At 38.1% G+C, this 26752-nt stretch overlaps 1 protein-coding gene across 7 annotated transcripts in view; it reads right to left on the bottom strand.

Moving 5' to 3' along the window:
- Window positions 1-26752, bottom strand: part of VAV3 (vav guanine nucleotide exchange factor 3) — a 183258-nt gene that overhangs the window by 131860 nt on the left and 24646 nt on the right. For 5 of the 7 annotated variants that reach the window (XM_052800935.1, XM_052800929.1, XM_052800932.1 and 2 more), the window contains exon 2: window positions 12145-12261. The exons of 1 other annotated variant lie outside the window; for it this stretch is intronic. In XM_052800935.1, the coding sequence (XP_052656895.1) occupies window positions 12145-12261 (117 nt within the window). Of the gene's footprint in view, window positions 1-2884; window positions 2907-12144; window positions 12262-26752 lie in introns of those variants that run through there. One more of the 7 variants, XM_052800936.1, reaches the window with a different exon arrangement.

Below are 26752 nucleotides of genomic sequence, written 5' to 3'. Positions count from 1 at the left end.
TAGCTATCCAAATGAGGAAAGCATTTAAAAGCAAACTTGCAGGTAAGGGAAAAAAAAAAAAAAAAAAAAAATTAAGAAATTTGGTCTCAGTCCCTGTTCCACTGCTTTTGAAGAGACAGCTTCTGAATGCAAGAATACATTGTATGGGATCATTACACCCCAGGCAAACTACAACCTCTTATCAGGACTTCAACAGCGATAATATTTACACAACAAGTAGAGCCAACTGTTTGGACAGTGGCTGCCACAAGCCTGGCATTGTTTCCTTTCCTAATGCCATGTTTTACTTTACACCTCTTCTGTGATGTGCTGGGTGATGTCACCTCCTAGTCACCTCCCCAAGCCCAGAAGCAACTCCCAAGGTATATTCAGGTACATCAGTCAGAGGGCATACAGCTACTGCTATGCCTCATACCACTCAGGAAGATTATTCTCTTTTTACCTAGCACTGGGGGAAGAAAAAGCTACATAATATACTATTGAGTCACTGTGAAATCAACAGCATCTCTGCTTGACACTTTACACTGCACTGTGAGTTTTGGACAACAGCTTACCCCAGTGAAGGCTGAATGGGAAATTGTGGAAAACTCCCCACCCCACCAGTGACCTACATTCAGTTTTTTGCACTACTCTCCTGCAAGGCCACAGGCAGTAAATCCTGCCTCAAGTCACTTACATATTTTGGTAAAAACTGGATTATATAGTGCACTGAATTACTCAGCTAGTATCAACTAGCCACTGCAGGAAACACACATCATGTGCTTGTACAATGTCACTGATGTATTTTTGCTCAGATCAGCTTTACTTTAGAAACACTTTAAACCTTTGAGCATCTTAAAGTTGATTTGGTGGGAATGAAATATATTTATGAGAACTAGCCCTCAACTGGTTTTCTTAAGTAATTCTGCCAAGTGTCCCTCACATGTTCACAGACCAAAATGGGTTTCAGTTGAAGATATATTCAGACCTATACACAACTCTTTAATTTGGGGATTTTATTTTATTAAGGTTAAAATTTGCATATAAAATATGCTCAGAAGAGCACCTTCCAAAAATTCTATTATATTCCATTCCAAAAATTCAAATAATATACTTTTGTCAGTTTCTTCAGCATCACACTGCATAGTGCAGTGTGCCTATGTTACTACTTTGTATCAAAGCCTCTTTACAGGCAGGTCTTGAGACCTATGCTGGCATATTACAGTTTTAAACTGTAATTGGGTGAAATCTAAGAACTGATTTACTTGTAGAGGTTAGCAGCAGCTGAAGTGTGTCATTTAATTTCACTTTTGTTACTCATTTTATTTGACTGTACTTTTAACTTCTTCTGTAATATTACTTTTTATTTAGCAACTGTAATTATTTACAACTGTTTTTAAACAGGTTCCAAAGTTTATCAGCTAATACATTCATTATAAAATTTTACACTGAATGATTTAATTATTGAATGGTTATTTTGGAAATTAAATCCTCAGTTTTCAACCACCAATGTTTCACCTTTGAAATCTCATGAAGAAAGCCAAGAAAATACAAACAATCTGTTTTATAGAACTTTTCCAAATAAATCTCATCTCATGCTTCAGAGTTAAAACATTTAAGATCCAAAACCTAAGATCCAGCATTTCTGCTGTAACATATTTTGACCAAAAGAAAAAGCCATCTCCCTAAATATACTTAGTGTTTGCAGAGAAAGATGCATTAATTTTCCCAGCAAGGTAGTCTTTGTGATTTCAATCACCTACAAACAATACAAGCTTTTCAGATTTATAGATAACTATGTTGGAGTACACTCTTCCAACTTATTTTTCCATTACCTAACTATTTCAAGTATCAATCCTTTTCAAAGGATTGCAGTAGCTGTGCATCTGACATTTATTCATAAGACAACTACTGTGTTGGAATGAAAAACAGCAGAACAAAATTCTTTATTAGCAAACACCTCTCTAGCCCTGTCACCAACATGTTAAGTAAAAGCTCTCTAACATTTTGTAAACATTTCTCATTAACTCATACCTATTTCCGTTTTATGAAATACTCAAAACATTATTTCCTGCTGCAAACCATTCACTGCAGGTTTCACTTTCTATTGAAATTGGACAGAAAAAGCAGTGAATGAAATTACAACCAATCTAAGTACCAAAGCATTCTTCATGCTAAACAAGCCCTGAAATTTTAATACTTACAAAGAAACAAGCAGCAACTACTGTCTTTGAAAATACGTTATTATTTGGGACTTTTCACTCAAGTACACTTCTGCTTTACATAGGAGAACTACCAACCATAAACAGCTGGCAGGTGGTCTCCCCCTTGCCTGCACGAAGAGGGGAACTCTACAGACTGAGCATAAAAATCACAGTCTGGCTTTCCACCAGCATACTAACAACTCCTGGGTTTGGCCCCACAATGTCATTAGCAGCTAGTCTTGGAGAATGCTTACGTATGCTTGACTAACTCTTCACAGGAAATCCCAACACTGCATAAGAGATGGTTTGAGCCACCACCTCCTTAGCTTGCAATTTGTGCCTCTCGGGTAGAGTTCAAGAGTGGCCCAAACCTCTCTGGTGGAGGTTTAGCAATGTTTTAAACTCATTATATATATACACACATATATATAGGCTAGGAGACATCTTTCAGTAAAAGAGAAGTTTAGCTGTTTCAAATCATTCCGAGGAAAAAATAGGAGGAAAAAACCAAACTTAGCAATTATACTTTCTCTAACTTTTTTATATTGGAACGGAGCAAAGAAAGTCACCAAATTTATTATTTTAAGACTATGCATAGATAATGTGTCAAGTTAATTGAATTGCCTGTAATCATTAATGCACACAGCAAAAAGACATTTGGCAAGAAACATAGGGACTGATAACTACTTCAAGTTGCTCACCTCTTAATATCCTTTTTGCTTGTTTGTTTCTGCTTCTTTGCCTCCTAATCTTTGATTTTTATCAAGATGCAGTCACCTAAGACTCAAAGTGAGCTGCAGGAAACAATAAGCAAAGCAGGTAATAGTGCAAAAAAAAAAAAGTGTTCTAGGTAATTCATAGTGTTGCTTGTGTCAGTCTCTTGCTCAGACAAAAGGCCACGCAGAGGAACAACACTGAATGTTAGTAAGAACAGTTTACCAGTATCATAGTAATTAAGCTAGGTTTGTTGTAATCAAAACTTTTCAAGGATAGACCACTAAGAAACTGAATGCTTTCTCACACAGATCCTACACAAAATCATCTCCCATTTTAAACAGGGTGCCCAGTTTAGGATTACTTTTGAATAATCAACCTACTGTATCTTGAACATAACCTCATACGGCTTATTTAAAGAAAGACTTTTTTTTTAATCAAAGATCTTCTCATATTCTCTTCAATAGCCTTTATTAAAATCTCAAGTAGACAAGTAGAACTGAAATATGCCAAATGGGTTGATTCAGATAGATCCAAAACTAGAAAATACACAGCAGAAGAAAAAGAGGTAGAGACAAGTAAAACCAGGAAGGAGCATAAAGGTCCAACAAACATAAGAAGTGATAAGCCACATATTAAAGAGCTGAATAAATACTTTTACAATAAACACAGCATCAACAAATAAATCATGAAGATACATTCCTTAAATCCAGAGGAAGGTGGTGGCATATGCATTTTTCAACAAGAATAGGAGACCACTTTTTGCATGCTAATTAATTTGAGACACCTGAGGGACAGGATGCCATCCAGAAGGACCTGGACAAGCTTGAGAAGTGGGCCCATGGAACCTCATGAGGTGCAACAAGGCCAAGTTCAAGGTTCTTGCACCTGGGTTGGGGCAATCCCCAATATCAATACAGACTGGGGGATGAAGGGATTGAGGGCAGCCCTGTGGAGGAGGACTTGGTGGTACTGGTGGATAAAAAGCTGGACATAAGCAGGCATGTGTGATCACAGCCCAGAAGACCCACCATATCCTGGGCTGCATCAAAAGAAGCGTGGCCAGCAGGTTGAGGGAGGTGATTCTGCCCCTCTGCTCTGCTCTGGTGAGACCCCACCAGGAGTACTGCCTCCAGCTCTGGAGTCCTCAAGTACAGGAAAGACATGGACCTGTTGGAGCAGGTCCAGAGGAGGGCCACAAAAATGATCAGAGGGCTGGAGCACCTCTGGTATGAAGAAAGACTGAGGGAGTTGGGGTTGTTCAGCCTGGAGAAGAGCAGGCTCCAGGAAGACGTTATTGCAGCCTTTCCGTACTTAAAGAGGGCCTATAAGAAAGATGGGGACAAACTTTTTAGCAGGGCCTGCTGAGATAGCACAAGGGGTAATAGTTTTAAACTAAAAGAAGTTAGATTTAGACTAGATACAAGGAAGAAATTTTTTACAATGAGGGTGGTGAAACACGGGAACAGGTTGCCCAGAGAGGTGGTAGATGGCCCATCCCTGGAAGTGTTCAAGGTCAGGTTGGATGGGGCTCTGAGCAACCTGATCTAGTTGAAGATGTCCCTGCTCATTGCAGGGGGGTTGGACTAGATGACCTTTAAAGGTCCCTTCCAACCCAAACTATTCTATGATTCCAAAATGCATCAACACTAAAGCACCTTGTACAGCCTGCTGTCCCCTATTACCTAAAAATCTGGAGATATTGTACTATGTCAATACAGCAGAGAAGCACACAGGCTGTCCTTGACCTGCTTATATTTAAATACAATAACCATTGTATTGTAACAGGTGCTCTGTCACCTCCGTCTCTTACCATCATTTAATAGTTATAGTGGCTTACTTCTTCAGATATGAGAGTAGCCAAGTGTTCAAAACAACCCACCCAACCTTGGAAAAAGACTATACTTGAGTCCACATGGTTTAATGAAACGTCAGATTTGAATATGACTTAACAAGCAGACAGAAAGTGTAGCCCAAACCACTCATTAAATTCTCTCCCTAGAAATATTAATATAAATTCTAAACAAAGAAGAGTCAAAGCAAAGCCTGAACATGACTTGCACAAGTCTTTTCTAATGGTCTAAAAAAGTATGTGCAGTCAACCATTTCTGTAACAGTACATACTGACAACTAGTATATAAATGAAGATCACAGATTTAGATCTGAAATGGAGAGCACCTTAAAAACATACTCTCATAAAAGAAGCCCTGAACTCAATGCAAAGTCCAGTCTGAGACTGCCATGAGGTAAAATTAATTAAAATAGGAAAACATCCAGGTAGTTTGGGTAGCAGTAAATGTTAATGGTAAAACACTAATTGTTGCCACAGATGTTAATGTAACTTTGCTCTAAGCCTTAAAGCTCATAGCTCTATGGATCGGATCAAGCCTTCCCTACCTAGGCTGTGGGAAATTAGGAAACTAGAACAAATTACTACATTGCTTTTACCCAATTCCTGGCTAGGGAAATAAAAGGCTGATGTGCAATGGGTGGTCTTCCCCAGAGCTCAGACCATGCAGTGACACCAAGTTCTCTTTCTTTCCTTCATCACTCCCAAAATATAAAATGGAATTAACAGGAACAAAACAAGGGGGGGAGGGGGGAAATCTCCTTCATTACACAGTGGTGGTATTTTTTACTCAGAATCCAATACCTACAAGCAGACATGAGGAGTATCAACAGAAGCAACTGTCCCCCAACTCAAAAGAGGCAGAGGATCATTAAGTGAGTAAAAACTGTAAATCCTTTAAACCTACAACTGAGCCCTATTTCAATCTCTGACTTACATATTTAATTTGCACCATTGATGACAAAAATAGAAGTGCATAGGTCCAAAGATCAAGGACCAAGCCTTTTTAAGTTCAGTGGAAAAAACAATCTTGCATTTTAACGAGTTGTGAAATTCAAACACAATTTGCAACAGGCTTTTTAGGCTGATGTCAAGCCCATTTCATGTGGTAACTGGAAATATCAGAATGACCAATAGCTGCAATAGCCATATACTATTTGTTTCTAGAGACATGATAATTTTATGCCTATGTCATTTGAATCTCAAAATCCCAAAGCAGACAGAGAGAAGAACAAGCAGAGAACCCGGGCAGCGAGCAGGAGAATCTTGGTCAAAGTGGGAGAGAGATTCTCTTAGAAATTAACTATACGGCAAGGATGAGAGAGCATGGAGCAGCTTATACAAATTGTATTTCAACTTCCCCTGTTCCCCACCCCCACCCCACCCCCGCCCCTTCCATCTATCCACTGTACTAACAGAAAACTGTCATGCTTTTCCTCTTTGGAAGCCTCCAGGCTTTGCAAAAGAGGGAGGAAAAAAACAAACAAAAAAACATGTTTCCTACCCTTCTTAAAGGATGAACAATTTCACTATCACAGAAAAAAGATACACACAAAACTCTTCAAAGTTCATATGGACTTCAGCTACAAGTCACTCATTTATTGCCTTCTGGTTTTATTTATAATTTATATTTGTGTTACTTTGACCAATATTTATAAATTCAGGAAGTTTGGGGTTTAGTTGTCAGTTTCACCATTAACTTCTGGTTACCAAAATGCCTGTATTGCAAGTGCTGCAGGGAATTAATTCCCTGTTTAAAAATAAGGTTTAAAAACATTTCTATAAACAAATGTGTGAGAAGACATAAGTCTTAAGCCCTGTTAAACCTACTCAAGCTCAACTGTCCTCTTCCTCCAAAAATTCTTCCACCTCAAAGAGAAATGCACGCTACCAGAATTCAATGCTACGAGTTCAGTGTCTCCGGGATACATCACATACACCTCACATTTGGACAAGATCATCTTAATAACAGAGAAACATGCTCAGAAACTTGGTTTTATTCTCTCATATTAGCAGTTTCTCATTAACCTTGACTTTCCAAACCTGGTCACATTTGCTGAAAAACTGAACAGAAGCCTACATTATATAAGGACTCAAGGTCTTCTGATACTTCCAAAACATCCCAAGCACTCCCTGAGAATTTTTCATTAATGATCAAGTATTTGTGGTATGTTCAACACTTTATGATGTGGTCAAAAACAAAGATTATCATTGCCATTTTCATCAACTGGAAGCAAACATTATAACTTGAAAAGTTATGACAAATCTTTAGGAAATTCATGACGATTCATTTGGAAAGACCAGTGAAGTGATAGTCCACTAGTATTCTGTCACAAAACATTCAAGACCATAATCCTGAAATATTCAGGCCTAAATATATATAAGATCACATAGAAGCTATAAGCTCAAGCTAACGGTTTTAAATTTATTGAAGTTATATGCCTTGCAATTTGTACAGACTCTTTGGTGATGACCACTGCAGCAAATTATTACAGATACGTACACTGAATTTATCTAGTGTTTGTAATGGCCCACCACGGCAATCTATTTCTATATATTCTCCAGGACTTTTCAAAAAGGTGGCTGATGAGCTATACCATTATTCATCCTGCTTCTTCACCCACTTCATCACTTTGCCCAAAACTATGTTTTATGTTCTTTGGGACTGGAAGTCATTTTTTGTTGTGATTCAAGGGACGCTTTTAGGGAGGCTACTGAGTGCTTGACCTTTATGTAACTCTATACAAATAGAAATAATACCTAACAAATAAGGTCTTCCATACATGCCAAGCATTCAGCAGTTTTGCAACAGGCTGGTGTTTCTTGCTCATTTTGTCCAAAGCGTTTCCACAGAGGAGGAAGCTGAAATCTGTCTTTATCTTCTGTTTCTTCATTCTCCCACATTCACAAGTACACCTTGAAGGAGATCACGTGTCGTTTATCCCAAACCAGTCCATCTCTCTGAAACACTTGAAAACATTAAAATGCTACTCCTAAAAGCAATTGTACAGCTAGTTTCTTGAGCAAACCACTAAGTTGTGGGTTTGTTTTTTTTTTAATTCTACCACTAAAAGAGCTCAGAGAATGAAGATACAGAGCTCTGGTTTTAACGATAGTCTTGTTTTTACCAGCTCATTTCTCTTTATCCATTTTAATATCTTTACAAAAATATGCCATAATGTCTTGGCATGTTCCCCAGTGTTCTGCAGTTTTAATATGACTTTATTAGTGATAGTGCTCATACTTTGCTCTATTACCTCACTCATTAAATTCACCAAATAAAATGTGAAACAACTGAGGTTCATCTCAACTGCTTCGGTTTTATTGAAGATTTCCTAAACAATTTTTCTTCCTCTCTCTTCCTGGAAAGGTATATAACTTTTTATAATAACTGTTTCTTCTTTGTTGTGTTGATTTTGGTGTATCTCACGCACATCTGCGTGATCTTACTGGAATCTGTTAAACCTGAGGGAATACCAACACACCGGGATCCTCAACTTCAGCGTGACTTTCTGCTGCATCATAGTCCCGATTTCCTTTGCACTAAGAGACTGACTAAAATGATCACAAACTACATGATCTTAGTATATGCACTCAGTATTTTCCCAGTAGTTGCTTGCTTTTACATAAACTAGCCTTTTAAGCGTCACTGGAGAGTTAGCTACACTAGACATTATATTATATGCTTTTAAACAATTAGGTACTTGTTTGATTGGTAGCACTTGATATTTGATCCCCTTGTTTGCTTTTTTAAAAATCATGATTGAGTATTGTATGGGGGGGGGGGGTTATATCATAAAAGTCACTCTGCCCTCAGTTATACATTGCTTAATATATTTAAAAGCAGAATACACAAAGTTTGTTTCTGACAATATCTGGACACCGTTTTCCCCCACAGGACCTCAGACACAGCTCTCTTGAGGCCAGGGAGCATCTATTGACATCAATGGGCACTGGAACTAATCCTCAGATTCCCATTTCTGCAACACATTAGTTGCAAACTTCCTTCAGAGAATACGGATAGCAACAATTTGTTGTGGCGTACCAAACAGCAAAGACTGCTGTTCAGGAGTGTGCAGGGCTCACAGAGCTGAAAGAACAAGTATCAACATTATTTGTTGATTCTGGCACACAGGTAGAAAGGAAGAACCTGACAACCCTGCGGTAGTGAGAAATGACTCTCCAGCATGGAATTCATATGAAAACACTATCTGGCACCCCATGTGCGTGGGAGGGCATTTCATGCTCCATCAGGAATTTAATGCAGCAACAATGAAATCTACTGATAGAAAGGTGAGTGGGAATGGGTGAATACTGTAGAACTCAAGGAAAAACAAGTTTTATGTAGTTTTAGAAAGCATGATTTAAGAACCTTCCTATTTCTGTGTAATATAGCCCCTCTTTTTTCAAGCACAGTCAGTCTAAAAATAAGAAAATCTGTACTATTATACTTGAAATAGAAGAAAACCCTCATCTTGTTAACAGCTGATATCAATATTCATACAGAACGTACACATTAAAAACATACTCATGGGGTTACCTGCTTCCCTGTTTCTTCACCTATTCTCTACTTAGGTGTTGCTACTTCAGCTTCACCTCCGATTCCCATCCACACCACATACACCCTTCTTTTTCTCTAATCACTGAGATCAAAGAGTCTCTGCAAAGTGGAGCACAAAGTTCAAGTCAAATTTTAATACGTTATGTCAAAGCATCTGGAAACAGCTCATTTACCCCTAGCTATTAAATGCAAGTTTCACCCTTACGTCAAACATTTTGTAACCAGTATTTCACAAGGCTGTTAAAAGTCTTATGACTATATAGGCAGCGTACAGCTGCTACTTCTACCATGCACAGGGTTTTGCTGCCATTGTCTTTAAAGAGTTGAAAAAGATCAGAGTATTTCCAAAAAAATTACAGTTTCCATCACCAGGTCTCTCATCTGATTCTTCCCTTCAATCTTATTTCCTTGGAAGCACACTGTTCATTTACAATTGACACGTTTCTCCTGTTCCCTCCACTAGCATGCTTAAATAGTCATTTAAATCTGTCATATTAAGCAGAATATTCCATCATAAGATGACAAATTCAATAATCACTTCTTTATAAATTCAATTGAAGCATTTAGAAGTACGTGATATATAAGGCTTATCGAGTCACCTCAGCTACAACTTATTTACATCTCACCACTAATAAGTACTTGCCAGCTTCTGAGATCTCAAGACAGCTTCCAGTACGTTCAAATGTGTTAGAGGCTGTAGGTATTGCACACACTCATTCCATCACCTATTTGGTCAACAGTTTGGAAAACAGTGTTTCTAAACCATATTATTCTTTCTGTTTGTGCCTGTAATCATTTTAAGATCATTCATATTTTGTACACATTTAGGGAGAGCAGTTCAAAGAATTATTTTAGAAACTGCAGAATGACTTGGTTGCAGTAGCAGGAAAAATCTGCAGCACTGTTTTTTTGGCCTTTTCCATATATACAACTTCAGTTCAAGAAGGCTAGAGATTTAGGACTATATTCGAGTTGTTATTCATAGGAAAAAAACAATGAAGGGGAAAGTTGAGAAGCAAAGAGCAACTTGAAAAATATAAGCTTTCTTATTCTCACCGCTGCTACTAGCAATCAGTATTTCCGAAGTAATAAGTAATTGCATATCAGATATGCAATTGAAATCCCATGCCACTTCACAGATATTCTCAGCTAACTGTACAAACAATACACCTGAAACCACAGAAATAACTCAGCATAAGGCTAGCTATACATTTCAATACAGTTGTAAATTTCCCCTCCACTTTCTTAATGGCCTCAAGCTCACCAACTGCTTTAGGAAGCTGACTACATGTTCATTTGCAGAGGCTAGTAAAATACATAGATCAGCCTATCTAAATACAGCATATTGCAACCTCCACCTGTGTGTGGCAAGCTTCCACACGAGCACACAATGGAAACAGATGAACAGCAGAGCCATTATGCACCTAAAAACATGCCCAACACACCTATTGCAAGGATTGCACAGGCTTGTTCAATTTAGCATCTCCACCTCTGCACAAGCACCTGTTACCATGCACATAGTTAGCCTCATTAAAGAATCCCACACACCAGTGTCTTTAAAATTTGTCACTGCATTTTTACCTGGTAGCTTTCCAAGAAAGGTGACAAAGGCCACTAAAGAGGCCAAGACTACAGAAACCATTACTTGTAAGCACTATTGCCATCGCTAAAGCTGAAATACCAGTACCAGGAATAATTAGTCTATTTGAGCTATACTGTGGCAACAAACACAGTAAAAGCTTTGTCTTAAATATGATTTATGAGGACAAAAGATGTTCAGCATAACTAAACAAGTGGAATTACCAGGTTTATCTAATTTATACTCAAAGGACTTAAAACCAGACAAAAGATTCAGAAAAATAATTAGATATTTTGGTTAACAGTAATCACTGAACCATTTCAAACACTCAGTCATATCGCAGCCCTGATTCACGCTTGCACTCTTACATCATCTTTACCTCTATGTCTACTTATAAAAAGAGCAGTGCATAAAAATGAAGTAGTAAAATTATAATCTCATTAAAAAAAGGAATAATGCTTGAAATATACTAAATTTGAATAAATAACTATTTTGGGTGCTACTTTAGGTAATTTTCAGACCTTTTCCTGTGAAATTAGGGTAATGATACCCTATGACTCAAGAGCAGAAACCGAAGTTGAACTGAACATATGCTGGCAATGACAGATCAAACAGATATGTAGGAGGTTGTGAACAATAGACTGGAAAAAGCCATTATATATAGAATAACTAATCAGAGGCTTACAGAATATACTTCAGGCTGTGTAAATTAGAACAGTCACATTAACCCACCATAGCTGTACCTGAGCTTTACAGCAGGTTAGAAAAAACAACAGATTTTAAAACTAATTGTAAAAAAAAAAAAATTTTCAAAGGGCAGATACATGAGTAAATTTTGAGCACTTGAGACTAATGAAACACACTCTGTGCCATGTGGTCTTACAATGTATAAGCCCAGGGTTTCTGATTCCACACTATTTATGTCAAAAGTGATATCACCAGACAGCACTCACCCAGTTTGCCATCTTCACACATTTAGTTTACCTTTAACTCAGCATCTTTCAAGCCATTTTTTTTCAACTTATCTATGCTTTTCACACCTTCAGAACTTTCCTACCAGGGATTTTTCCCTGCCCTTTATTAGCCCTTCCAATGTAAATCTAATTCTTCTGCTTTCTTAATTCTTTCCCACTGTTTTTTTACTAATGAACGCTTATCCATTAGTCACAACTTCTACACTATATCTACCATGAAAGTCTTCTATACTCAAGTAGCAGAACACAGGTCTTACTCAGGATATAATTAAAAGGATCCTTACCTTTCCAAAATCTCTCACATCAAACAAATCAAATGCTTCAAAAAGTTCACTTTTCTTCATCCCAAATATTTCACAACATGCCGAAAGAAAAGTCCTTATATTCTTCAAGCAAAGAAACTAGGGGAAAGAAAACAAAAATACTAAGCATCAAACATGTCAACTTTTGTCCTCACTTTGGTCACAAATACATTACAAAATTCACCAATACAATTATTTGCAAGTCCGCATTTCCACTATGCTGTGATCTTCCACTGGTTCTAATTCAGCCATAAAAGTTCCCTTCAGACTCAAAAGCATTAATCAAATTCTGAGTAGACACTTTGTGAACAGAAACTATTTTCTCTCTCTTTATGTAAACAAAGAGAAATTACAATATGCTACTAGATACAAATTAGTCTAAATACAGACTTACTTTTCAGTTCTCTACAGACAGCATATAACTAAACAAATAAAGTTACCTTAATTAAAGTATATTAATATGAGAAAGTTATTCTTCATGTATACATCAAGTGTCTTCAGCTGTTAAGATAAAAGTCTAGTCTGAATGTTTAATGAATACACGTGCACTGTTTTAACACACTAAAGAAATTATGAATACATATTCTCCGTCTGGAACACAGGAGCGGATGAGATTTGCAATTGAGAAGTCATCTACAATTCATCTTGTGGAGATTTAAGATCCTCAAACCACCTTGATTTCTGTACTGAATTAAAGGCTATTTCTCTTGAAGTTATCCACATGCATCAATGATCATCTGAGTCTGGAAAAGAATAAAGCTTCTGCCACAATACTCTCCTTATAAGGCTTTTAATGCATTTTCTTGTAGACTATTTTTTGAAAGACCTTACCAGTACAAAACACAGTAACTATCAATAGCATTGCAGTAATTAAAGAGGGATAGCTAAAAAGTGCAATATCCGTTCTTGATAATGGTTAGCACCATAAGGTACTAGTACCTTACGAGGACATTAGCTCCATAAAGATGCTGTTGTAGAGTCTTACAATCCACTATGCAGTACAGTTCAAAAGCAAATACGGTATTTATAAGCAACAGTATTTCAAATGACCCAGCACTGTGCTTTGAATATGCACTTTAAAAGTACTGATACAGCAACTCAGTATTAAAACTGAGTTCCTAGAGTTCTCCATCTTATAGTAGATTCATAAGAATGAGGATCATTTACATTAGGACAGATTATAGAATTGCTATATGTTCCAACTTAATGTTGTTTATAAAAGCAGTATTTTTGGTATTAATACTGTCACAGCCATACCTCTCCTGAGTGCAAAGTAATAAATACCCAAATTGCTTACTCAGCCGAAATATGTCACTGCTTTACCTTCAGCATGACACAACAAAATACCAAATTCAGAGAGCCCTACTTCATGTCTTAGATAGAACTAACCAGCCAGACACAGAAAAAGCAGAGCACCTGATATATCAGATTTACAGCAAGGTTACACATGTGAAAGCACCGATTCAGGAAGAGAAGCTTCAAGAGCAGACAACTCTAGTAGATGGTTGTGGACATCAAGACAACAGCTGACAAACTCATCACAAAGCATCACAAAAGCAATCCCTGCACAAGCCGAAGCTCCCAGGAAGGCATCTGTGACTGACAACTGCCACATCAAGTGTAAGGGGCCACAGATTACGAGGTGGAGCTGTAGGCTCCACCATTCCCTCCACTCCAAATAGCCCCATCTGTACATGCTCCCAGCTCACATGGGGCAGCTGGTGCTGGGCTACATACTGGGCTGCTCAGAGACAATGCTGCATTTATGCTGGACTGCTTTTATGCATAGTGAAATTTGAAAAATGAGTCTAACTTGCTTAGTCAATATTACAAGCTTCTCTGGTTTTGCAAAGATTATAATTTTCAAGTCAAAATTACAAGATTAGAAGGCTAAGAGATGTAAAACATATGTGCTTCTTCCACCGTGACACTCACAGAAAGAACCATAAGATGAGCTGGTTTGGGAGCCCACAGCTTTAAAAACAAGATGGCACATACAAAGTGATCATTGTTTTTCTGATATATATTTTTCCCCAGGTTTTTTATTATTTTTCTTAAAAGCCATCAAGGGCCACTAGGTTCATCCAATGCAGAATACTGATTCAACTTGAATACCGATTTACTTTCTTACGTTGAAATTCTCACATCCACTGACAAATTTTTTCCTCACTGGAAAACTCAGCTGCCTTTTTAAAACCTAAGTTTTGAGTTTAGATTAGTAAGTGCTGACGTCTGCCAGTGCAAAGAAAGCTTACAGCTGCATTAAGTTGTTTACCTCTAAAGAGAGCAAGAAGTTAAGGGAGAGACAGGAGATGTCATGGGCCTAAAATCTGGCCTAGATTTCCTACAGAGCATTTTAGTGAGTTGCATTTAGTTTCTTAATATAGCTAAAAGAAAGATTTATCAGTTACTTCAAATTTGGTCGGAATTTTGTGACATCAGCCTTTTGTGTTTAAATTATCATTACTATGAATTATATGCAAATAGATGGGAGAGCATATTACAAGAAATTAAGTTTCCTTTAGCCCACATGTTTTAAAGGAAATGTTAAAAGTATCTACACTGTAAGTAATGAATTAAATTCTTTGGAATATTCTAACAGAGAGACCAAAGAAGAATCTAATTCCCCACGCCCTTTTTTTAAATACTAATTCATTAAGTGGTAAAGTGCACTTTAACATGTATCATATATTAAACAGACTTGACATAATTATAATCTAATATTCAATAACCATATGACAACACAGTTGTTCCATTACATTTCTTGTAGGCTCTAGAAACCACACACTAAGCATTTGTCAAATCTACATGCACTTGAGATGGTACCACATCATCAATGAGTATGTGCCAAATGGTGCCTTCAGCAGAATAGGCCTCCTGACAAAACAGTCTAACCCCCCTGCTAGTTCAAAGGCTGCTTAGTGAGTTTAGCTGGGCATCTAATGATTCAGTATCCATCAATTTTCTCTTGCAAAATGAAAGGCTTATTACTAAACTATTAAGCTAACCACAGTAGCTATAAGGATAAAACTGTGAGAGTACTAAAACCAAAATGTGTTCATATTTATATGCACTCATTTTGCAATAAAATATATGAGAAAAAAAAATTAGTTTTAAGAAGAACTCATTATATGCTACTCATGTTTTGGAAAAGTTATTTGATTATACTACCCAGAAAACTTTCAGAAATATTTCCAAAACTTTATATTGCAATCATCTAAAGAAACAATCTTCCTCAATGAAAATAAAGATTTTTATCACTGTAGTTATTGTACGAAGGAGTACAAATTAGTAAAAGAAACCTCCAAATTAAAAAAAGAGTGTACATCTAAAATCTAGGAAGTTCTATAAAAGACAACCATCCTCACTGGCAATAAGAAAAAGGCATCATCAGTCTGCAGTCTCTCATTATTAAGTACAGTCCTCAGGATATTTGGAAACCTACTACATGATTGCATTTCTTTTTCAAAAGCAAAACATTATACTTCGGCACACCACAAGGGAGATCGTTAAAGGCATAAAGAGCAGTTGGGTACCCAGTTCTCTTAGAGATGCAAGGAGAGCTACACATCTCTCACTTGGTCTGATCTCCAAAAGTCTCCTCCTCAGGAAATGTCGTCTTTCAGTACAAGAACTGGTTTCTTTTCATTAAAAGATAACTAACATAACTTAAAAACAATCTTTTGAAAAAGTTAATGTTGCCTCTTTTTTTTTTTTTTTTAATTACATGGCTATATTAGGAGGCAGCAGTCCAGAATTCTTAATACACGGATCAGTAAAAATACTGCAGTAGGGTAGTATATGCCATGAAGCTGAAAAAAGTTCACACTTTTGAAAGTAAAGGCTTATATCTGGCTCATCTCCAGGTACACCATGAGAGGAGAGCACACCCAGCACCCAGAGACAGATGGATAATATCACAACCCATTGGGGTTCAGGACCCTGAGAACAATTTTCAGTATTAACATCTGTAGATTATCAAGACATTCCTAAAGCACCCTAATGTTTCACAGCGTAAGTAGCCACACTACTACAAACCAATAATGTTGTCATTGTCAGGGCTACTGAAATGGTACTACTCTTGTGATAAAACACAGTTTTTATGGAACAGATTAGAGTTTTAGTGGCCTCTGGTCCATTCTGCACTAAATTTCATTTTGTAAGAGGCATTAATACAACATTTATTGAAATGAAGAGCAAGTTTGCAGAGGAAAAAAAAAGTCTACCACCTAAAAAAGCAGGTATGGTTTATATAACTGGAACTGTATTTGTCTGAACTTAAAAGCAGAAGAGAGTGGGCAAACCAAATTATACTAAGCTAAACAGAAAAAGCATGCTGTTTTCTACATTTGCCACTTCACACAAAAAGAAACATTTATTTGAGGCTTTTTCAACACAGTACATGGTTATGTGTGCTGACAAAAATGTACAGAAATATTTTACAAAGGGTACTGAATAGAAATTACTAATTAGACACAAAAAGCACAGGCAGGACTACAGTTGCCCACAGGGAAGAGGGGTTTCTCTAACCAGGCCTCTAATGAAGTGAAAGATGAAATGCAAAAGAAAAAATAATTAAAAAAAAAAAATCAATTTCATATATCCTCTATTCATGTAACTTTAGTGGTATTTCTCAGAAAATATATTTTAGCACTTAAGTACTTCAATGGAATAAAGGTCTGTTTGGTACAGACCATAATATTCAGTATCTAGAGATACCTTTTGTACTACAAGCACTTTTAAGGGTGTTCAGAGACCAACACAAAGAGCTCTGAAGATCAAATTCTGCCGTGAGACATTTATATGAAATTCCAACATAGCAACACCAGTCAGGCGAGTGAAAACTGAAAGGCCAAGAAATAGCAAGTATTTAAGAAAGACAAGAATCCTAATCTACTTTCAACTTACTTTTTTTTTTTTTTAATTACCAATAGTGGAAAAAACAGCTACTTGTATTTATTTCAACTTCCACCTCCTTTTTATTATGGTGATTTAGTCACAAGCAAGGAAGAAAGCTTGGGTAGCTGGCAGTTTCCTTATACTTCTATCTGGATCAACAGACATTCTTACTGCATTTAGGACAAACTAGAGAACATACTGAAGCCTGAGCATCTGAGACAGTCTAAATAGTCACTAGACTATAAAGTGGTATTAAAAACAAAATGGATCACTGTCACTATGTCAGGGAAGATGTTTTGGGGTTTGTTTTCCAGTGTGATTTGATTCACTTTTGCTGACATTGTATACCCATCCTTTTGTCACCATATTTTCCAGGCTTTTTTTGCATGTTGCATTAACGGCCCTGCGCAGACTTCAGGAGGATCCCAGTAACTGCACAGGAACTGAGGCCAGTCGCTCCTAGCCACCATCACGTAGAAGCTATGACGAAAGAGTGAAAACATAGAAAAAGTAGTATTCTGCTTAGCCAATTGTCCACTAAATCCACTTTGCCTCCTGTGGGAGAAATAAGGCATGTCAATCCAGAAATCTTCCCCTCCTATTCCTCTTCTAAAGGGCACCACTTTTGCCTTGTCTTTAAACAGCCTTATAGGCATAAACAAAAAATGGTGGGATTTTATGTAACAGCAAGCATTTTATGACAAAAATAGTTGAGGAAAGGCCAGAGATTCAAAACAAGTATATAAAAGGGAAGTAATCAGACGAGCAAATTTGGCTTCAATTCACGCATCTCAGAAGGCAAAGTCACTTTCTTTTAATTTGTGAAATACTGATGTTACATGCAAGGAGGCACATACAGGCTTGTGAAGATAGGAGATATTTCTTTTAGTTGTTTATGATCTTAGAAAAGCAGAATTACACAAGAATAGAAGGCAGAAGAATAGAAGAGGAACAGACCATTGCCATAACACTTACATGCTCTTCCTACACCTCAGCGCTTACTGCAAAAATTGAGCTCCTGACCTTTCCTGTCCATTTTTGGGATGCTGATGAGAACAGATTAGTTGGGAATATCTCATTTTGATTTCCACTCTGTTCCTGAGAATATACACAAAAAGGAAAATAACGCAGTTATACCTCTCGAGCACGAGGAGAAATCTGAAAATTGCCATAATGGATTTAACTGAAAGAATTGCTTTTCTACATTCTGTCACCAAGATTGGTATGTGCAAGTTGTTTCAGTGAAAGAAAGCACTGAAACAGAGCTTGTCTCCTCAAAGTTTCCTTCAAAGAAGTTGCTTAATGCCCTGAGGGTTGCAGATTTTTCTCTTCTCACTTGTTTCAGTATTTGTTGCAACAACTGTGTTGATAGGAGTAACATAAATTCCACACTAACACTGTCTGAATCCTGCAAAGTCCAAATCTAAGAGAGATATCCAGGAACTCCCTACTGTTACCGAACAGCACCATCACCTCTTCTAGCCACGAAGTGAAGATGCTGTGACCATAGTGAAGCTACGCAGCAGCAAGACCGAAGTTGTACCTTAAACCTATATACGTAGAAAAGCAACAGTAACTAGAGATACAAACCCAAGGGTTTCATCAGCTCCTACATAATGTGTGCGCACAGGAACTGTCTAGCTTCCTATAAGTTCTTTCAGCCACATCCAATAAAGGAAGAAAATTAGGTACTTAGAGAAACAGCTGCTCATGTATCAAGGGCTCCTTTCCATAAACCAGGCTGGACAGTTCCCCGACACATGCCATCTTTGACAGACCAATCCCAAAAGCAGGGTTACCAAAACAGGAGCACGCTATACCTCTATTAGATTACATGATTTTTTTTTTTTTTTTAAATATCTGTATGTTCATTAACACCAGATTACTAGGTACTCACACAAAGCAGGGGCCCACTGTGGTACTGACAAAATTGTACGTTCAGGGTTAACAATTCAACACAGAAACCATTCCTGGCTCCTTCACAGATTTCAGCAGCCAAAGCAGATTAGATTAGTTCTGCTCTGCCAACAGGAGTAATTATCACTATATGCAGTAAAAAATAGCTGTAAGGATTTCTAAGTGAATGAAGTACAGACCCACTGATGAAGTCTTAATTCAACATCTATTAATGTCTTTTCCTAAGCCAGCAAGAAGGAAAAGAGCAATATCAGAGTCAAGAATGGAAGTTTTAACATTTCTATTGTTCCTACGCATGCCACTTTTCTTGTGAAGATCTTTAAATCGGAGCCTTACTGAGGGTAGGCAATGCAAAAGGACCATAAGGAATTTAAAGACCAAGTCAATGTGCAAGGATGAGTGCTCCTATTCTCAGTAAGCAATGAAAGCTACAAGGCTGTCTCCAGAGACTTTTTTGGTTTTAAGTGTCAAAACACCACAAGTAAGCATTATTCTTTTTCTCACTCTTAGATAAAACATATTAACTTGCAAATTACATTTAAAAAAGAAACTAACACACACAGGAAGAACATGTCACTCACAGCAAAGGAATTCAGTTTTAGGTTTTGCATTTGGCCTCTTGTTCTGCAAACCATCTCCATCATTCAGATGATCAATATTTTTAAAGCTCTAAGCAGGAGCAAACAAGCCAAATATTAAATACCACCTAACTTTGCTCTCCAAAAGGTCACAAAGCAGATACACTAATAAAGATTGAGAAGACATCACACTGAGTTCTGGAAGAGGCAGGCTCATTATCAGTATCTCAGCAGCTTAGAGCCTATACCTTGGCTCTTTGCATAGTTGCTTAAGAACCATTTTTGGGTTACAAAACATGCAAGACTGGTACCATTACATAACTATTAAGAATTTTGCTAAGAAATGTGCTATGCAAAGAACAACAGACATTTCTTAATTCAGAGAATTAAGGTATAGCTAGGGAGATCTATAGTGTTATTAGCTTACTAGATGTGGGCATTCTTTGAAGGCCTACACAATGCATAGGATGCTGTATGAACTATAAAACCTATTAAATTCCTTTGAAGCACTGCTAACAGTACGAATATTAATAGCATGTTCTTTATTTGCTCGGTTAATGTAGTAATTAAATATTCATAGAAAAGCTCCTCTTAAAATTCCTAACTGACTACTATTCAACTGTGTCTATGGCATTTTGGCTTGAGTATGAAGTTTTGTTTATGTACTTTTGCTCTTCTCTGTGCTTCAAAGAAAGAAAATGGAAACTGAAACTTGAAGAAAAGCTGAGGAAGCACAAAGGATGCTCAGCTTTTATTAGTAATGATATGGAGTGAACAGAAGGCAAGGAAAAAAAAGCTCAGGACTTGTTACGCATTCCTGACTCTCTCCTTGCCTATGCTAGCGCTATAGCATTGGTTAAGCAAGTGGCGGCAAAGCAGCATTTAAATTCTATGTGTCCCTTAAGTCAAGAACTCCTACAAGCCATGAAAGTGGCAACTTCTAGTCAATGGTCACTGGAACACATTCAACAAACACCTTCCACGTCCTACCATGTGCATCAGGAGTCACTAGGCTGCCTGAAGAAGCAAGAAACCTTTTATCCTTTACCTATTGCAAGATGAAAAATAAGAGAGACCTTTGGGAAAGCACACAGTCACTAACCAGATGGGAATTTTCAGACCACAGAGCCCCAACTACAGGAATTCCCAAAGTGTACTTGGCAAAAAGTATGGGTGGGAGCTCAGGACAACATCCTGTTACAAAGGGCAATTTTTTGAGTAGCCCTTTGCTCCCCGCTAGCAAGATTTCACAAGTCTATTCTGCAGTATCTTGTCAAAAAGAACAGCAGGTGGAACACAGCAGTGAGCATGCAAAGCGCACAGAGATTAGTTAGGGGGTTCCTGTGCTCAGTTACCTTTCCAAATGACTAGCTCTGTCTTAGATCCCAAAGTTGTATCCCTAAAATGTCTTTCACTAGGGATCTCAGTGTCTTACAAACAAAAGCAAAAAGAAGGAAGACAAAGGGAACATGGAAAACACTCCTGAGGAGAACAAGAATAGGAGGAAGACAGCAGCAAGGAAATGAAAAGAGGACCACAGGAAAAGGAACAGGAAAGGGACAGACACACAGTGAAACAAAAGTTTAAAAAGAAAATCAAAACAGACCAACAGAGGGAAAGATCCAGTGGGAAGGACCACTGAAGTAAAAAAGCGACTTGACTCACTAATGATTAAATTGTGGGAAAACATTAAATAAAAGCCAAACACAAGACAATTATCTGTTAAAATTTTGGTGTTAAAATGCTTCAGGCAAACCTATTTATGAAACTGCCATTTAAAGACAGTAGTCACTGTGCTGTAAATTGTATTTACAATTGTGACATGAAAAACTGCTTCTGTAAGAGGCAGAACTGTAAAGGACACTGATATTCTACTTGGATGTACTGTCATTGGTCCTAACATTGGGTTTCTAATCACTCACGTTTCAACTTAGTTGATGAAGTACCAGCAGTTGCATGAAACTGTTTTATAGACACAGAAACCTCAAAACCTACACCTACCTAATGTATTTAAACTTATTGGGGGGGGGGAAACCCTAAAGTCTACAGCACAGCTGATACACTTAAACAGCAAAATGAATGGAAAACCTCAAACAAATTAGCACTCAATGTTTTCATGATCAGAGGGGAAAAAAAAAAACCAAACTGAAAAACCTTACAGCTATGGTATGAAATACAGATCTTCACATCAGTGCTAAAGAGAACACCCAATGCATTCGTTTCATGTTGTTAGCTCGGCACACAAAGATGCTGCTTCCATTGTATCTTAGTATTTTTTATTTATTTATTCATGACTGTGCTTGGTTTTTACAAGTCTCTCATGTTAGTGTAATAACATCAGAAGAATTGAGGCCCTAGTGCCCTGGACACAGGCCCTACACAAGGCCAGGCCTGGATCTCAACTATGTAATTCCTTTACAAAGACCTACAGTGTGGATTTTTTAACATCATTTTTTAAGTTAGCATGTACTGGCTTGTTCTCTTCTAAGCACTTCAGAAAGTCTCGAAAGCTGTCCACAGTGAATCCTGCATGGAAATTCAACAAAACAGGTGGGGGGGGGTGGAATCTTCACAGGGTTAGTCAGTGTCTGTTAAAGGTGAACGTAACCCAAATAACTCAAATAACTCCTATACTCTTCTATTTCTTACCATCAGATCACATAGATCACGTACTAAGTCTATGATTTCACAGGAAGGAACAATATTCTTATTAACATTCATTAGTGTTAACATACATGATTCATTAAATACTTCAAATTTTTTCTTGAATTGCATATGAGTAGTCTTTTCCAAGCTCTTATAATAATTCATTGCTAGGAATAAATTCCTAGCAAGACCTTAAGGATGTAAGTACAGCTCTCTACCAATTGCCAAATATGAATACAGCTGTCATCTAGTTACTTTAAAAATCCACTGTTCTATTTTTGCTGGCGTGTCACTTCAGGTTTGCAGTTTATTAGACCATGCTCTCTGTGGCAAGGATGGGGGTTTCTGTTATATTCAGAGAACACTTCTCAAGGATTGCAAGTCAAGTAAGCAGAACAGCTAAGTCCAGAAGCCCAAACCACAAACCAGTGGGAACAGCCATGAATGAAAAACAAACTCCAACAATAAATTTGCAGGACTGGAAGTGAAAACTCAGTGGTCACAGAGTGGACTGACTACATTTATACACTTTGTGATATTCTCTGGAGCTTCAACATATTGACCTGGCACCAAATGTCATCTTTCATGCACTGAGTGCCATACAGTTTGGGTCTCCAAAGTTGAGGAAGGAAATCAAACTCTTAACTGCTCTAATTAATCATACACTTGCATGGACCTCCATCTTACTTACCAGGCTGAGAAAGTTAGATGCTTCTGCAATCTTTGTTACCACATGTATTGCATTTGAGCATTTCCCAGTAACAATGAATAATCTATTAAAAGCAAATCCAGAGTTTGCTTTACTGGTCTGTCATGGTTTAATCCCAGCCAGCAACTAAGCACCACGCAGCTGCTCACTCACTTCCCCCCACCCAGTGGGATGGGGGAGAGAATCGAGAGGGAAAAAAAAAAGTAAAACTCATGGGTTGAGATAAGAACAGTTTAATACAACAGAAAGGAAGAAACTAATAATGATAACAATAATAAAATGACAATAATAATAATAAAAGGATTGGAATATACAAAACAAGTGATACACAATGTAATTGCTCACCACTCGCCAACCGATGCCCAGTTAGTTCCCAAGCAGCGATCCCCCCAGGCCAACACCCCCCAGTTTATATACTGGGCATGACATCACATGGTATGGAATACCCTGTTGGGCAGTTTGGGTCAGCTGCCCTGGCTGTGTCTCCTCCCAACTTCTTGTGCCCCTCCAGCCTTCTTGCTGGCTGAGCATGAGAAGCTGAAAAAGCCTTGACTTAGTGTAAATGCTACTTAGCAACAACTGAAAACATCAGTGTGTTATCAACATTCTTCTCATACTGAACCCAAAACATAACACCATACCAGCTACTAGAAAGAAAAGTAACTCTATCCCAGCTGAAATCAGGACACGGTCCCAGATTCACAGGCAATTTTAAGTAGAGCAATGGGTACCAGATACATCATCTTTTTCTGCTCAGTAGTAAAATAAAAGGACCCAGGCTAGGGTGTGGCACAAAGTTCACCTTTATTCACCGAGAGAGCACCAGGTGTTCCACCTGCATTTCTGTCCTCAGTGAAGCCAAGGCTCAGACCAAGTGTTGAGCTGAGCTCTTCTAACAGCTAAATAATCAAACCAAGGCAGAAAGCAAAACAGCTCAACACTTTTAACTATTTAACAAGGAGGTTTTGTCCTACTCTGTAGGAGGGCCTTTCTGCCCCATTGCCTCATATTGAAGTAAAAGAAGAAGAGGATGGCCTTAACATCTGTATTGCTCTCCATCACAACAGTGAGGAAAAGAAGTCATACAAGTTTATAATACAAATATTTGTAACTACCTAAACTACAGTAACTGGATAGAAAAAGCAGCAGCTACCTTCACATGCCATTCCATTGTTAATGGAAAAAATCATCTGTTATCTGAATGTTTTTTTAATGTATGTATTCAGGTGATTTCACCTCTGAAATGTCTTAAACTATAAGCTTTCAGCACATATGTACAGATTAAAGCAAGACGAATTCTAAATATGATTAAAAATAGGGAACACTGATTCCACTACATTACAAATAAATGATTACTGTATAAGTAATCTAATTACATTACATAGTAATACAAATTTATTTATAAACCTGCAGAAAAACGACTCCTCTTCCTAACATATCAAAAAGCTGGGTGGGGTGGGAACAGGGCCTCCTCCTTTTTCAGTCATTAACATCTGACATCGTGAGAGGCAGGACACCATCAGCACACTGACCACCATGGCCTGTGCCACTCTGCTGACTTTCCCAGCAGCACTGCTGGGCTACAGAGGGCCCGGGGAGGCGGCTGCCGGGGACAGCCCCGGGGACAGCCAGCACCTGCCGGGGGGGAGGCAGTTAGGCCAGCCTCGGCCATGGCAGCTCACCTCCACCTGCCACTGGAGGCCTTTGGCCACACGCCACCCTTCCCACAGCCACCCACCCTGCCAAACCTCTCCGACTACTTCCTGGCAAGCCTGTCAGCACCCATACAACACAGACAGGCTGAACACTAGCCAGAATAAAGACAAAAGACCGGACTGGATGCAAAATCCTCCAGTGCCCCAGCAGGCCTTATACTTCAGAGGTTTATGAAACAATTTCTAAGCAGCTGATAAAATTGGCCAGGATGAGACAGGCCATCCCAAACATCCACAAACCATAACCTTCCAAAATACCTGGCTCAGTGAGGGGAACCACAGGGCCGTTCGCTCCCCCTCGTCACGTGAGGCCTCAGCCCAGACACTCACGCAAGTTCAAGAGACCTTGCTGCCAGGATCGCTTACACCTTCAGAGACTTTTGTTGACCACACCAGGAGAACGGGAAGCCTAAGGTGATACAACTCCACAAACATTTAATGTTTCTAGATAACACAGACCAGGTAAAGCAGTATTAAAAGCAGATGGGTACTATACTACAATTCGTTTTGTCAGTGAGATTTAAATACACAACTCCGTGCTGACAGTGGTTTTAACCAGCACATGCCTCGCCTCCGAGAACATGTTCTCAAACAGATGGTGTCACCCCAGGACCTGCAGGAACCACACTAAGTATAGAAACATAGCTATTTCAAGTAAAATAAATACATGTATTTCAACCTACAGTGAGGAAAACTGTTTAATACAATTTATTCCATAAATAATTACAATGTTCTAAAACTCTGATGCTTTATCTTACACACTACAGCAAGTCTTTCAGAGGAAAGATGTATTTAGATTTCTAAGACTGTTTTTTATTTGGTTCAGTCATTTGTAGTACTGCATTACCTCAAATGAGAGTTAAAAACACTTTCAGTGTTAATGACACAGCTTTTTGGAAATACTTAAAAGCTACTACAGAGACCACACACCATTTGAAGTTAGGGGTTTTGTATTTGTTGTTGTTGGTTGTTTTTGAAAAAAAACTAGAACAACACGCTTTAATTCAGTTTGGTGAAGAAGTATCCCCTCTTGCTTGCTGTGAACATGCTACCTACCACTTCCATTGGATATCCCTCTGTTTCCACACTGGAAAGGACAGGAAGTAATTTTCTCTTTCCTCAGGCCTCTCATATTCTCCCCCTATGTTGCCTCTTTTCAAAGCTGAAAAATCTTTTTCTATTGAGCTGTTCCTTATTGTTTCATACTTTTGAAAACCTCTACTGCCCTTTCCTGCACCTTTCTCATTTTATTACATCATTTTTAAAACAAGAGACCACAACTACATAATACAGGAGCACTGTGGCTTATGCAGGAGACTGCAATGACATAATAAGTGTAATGCATAATAGCATAATGAATGTTTGGGGCACAAAACAAGCCTCTGCATACGCACTTTGCAAAAACCCTTGGGTACTACACCCTCCACAGATCTCTACCAGAACAGATTACTGTTCTGAAGAACCTGGTCTGGATGATGATGAGATATTGAAGTAGATGAAACAGTGGTTTGATCCACGACTGCAATTCCTGTGACAAACAGGACACAAAAACATTTAATAGTTCTCAACTTCCAAAAATTCTCTGAGGGAAAAGTCAGTTAAAATACAACTCTAAAAATGTAGAGACTAGTGTCTTTGTACCCACAAGCATTTTCCACACAGAGTCACTTTGAAATCCAGCCAGTGTTAGGCAAACTGCATTCCATTTCTTCAGTGACATGTAACCTTCCTAATTAAGGAATTAAAAGTGAAATATTGATATAATGCAAGAATCAGTAAGTTTTAGAACAAATTCTACCATCAGCAACATTAATTTACAACATGAACTTAAAATCATGTGACTCCTTATGAAGCTGCCATAGGTCTCCTTCCTTAAGAAGGCTGACAAACAATGAAAGGTAAACCTGATGTAAAATGTTTCAGCTGTACATCATCATTGGCCCTTGCTGTCTAAAAAGCTGCATTCACTCACCCCAGCTGTCTGCCAAAATGAAAGGCATCATTGAAGGCAGCCCAAATTTGTGTGAGATGTGTCAAAATCACATAAACACCTACTTCCACTAGTATGAATTAACATCTGTGATCATCTCAGCAGTGGCAAATGAGCGAATGCTCATGGAAATTCA

The sequence above is a fragment of the Harpia harpyja genome, chromosome 11 (genome assembly GCF_026419915.1).
Source record: "Harpia harpyja isolate bHarHar1 chromosome 11, bHarHar1 primary haplotype, whole genome shotgun sequence".
Taxonomy (NCBI): Eukaryota; Metazoa; Chordata; class Aves; order Accipitriformes; family Accipitridae; genus Harpia; species Harpia harpyja.
The sequence above is the reverse complement of the archived record's forward strand: the minus strand, read 5'-3'. Positions and strand labels throughout refer to the sequence as shown.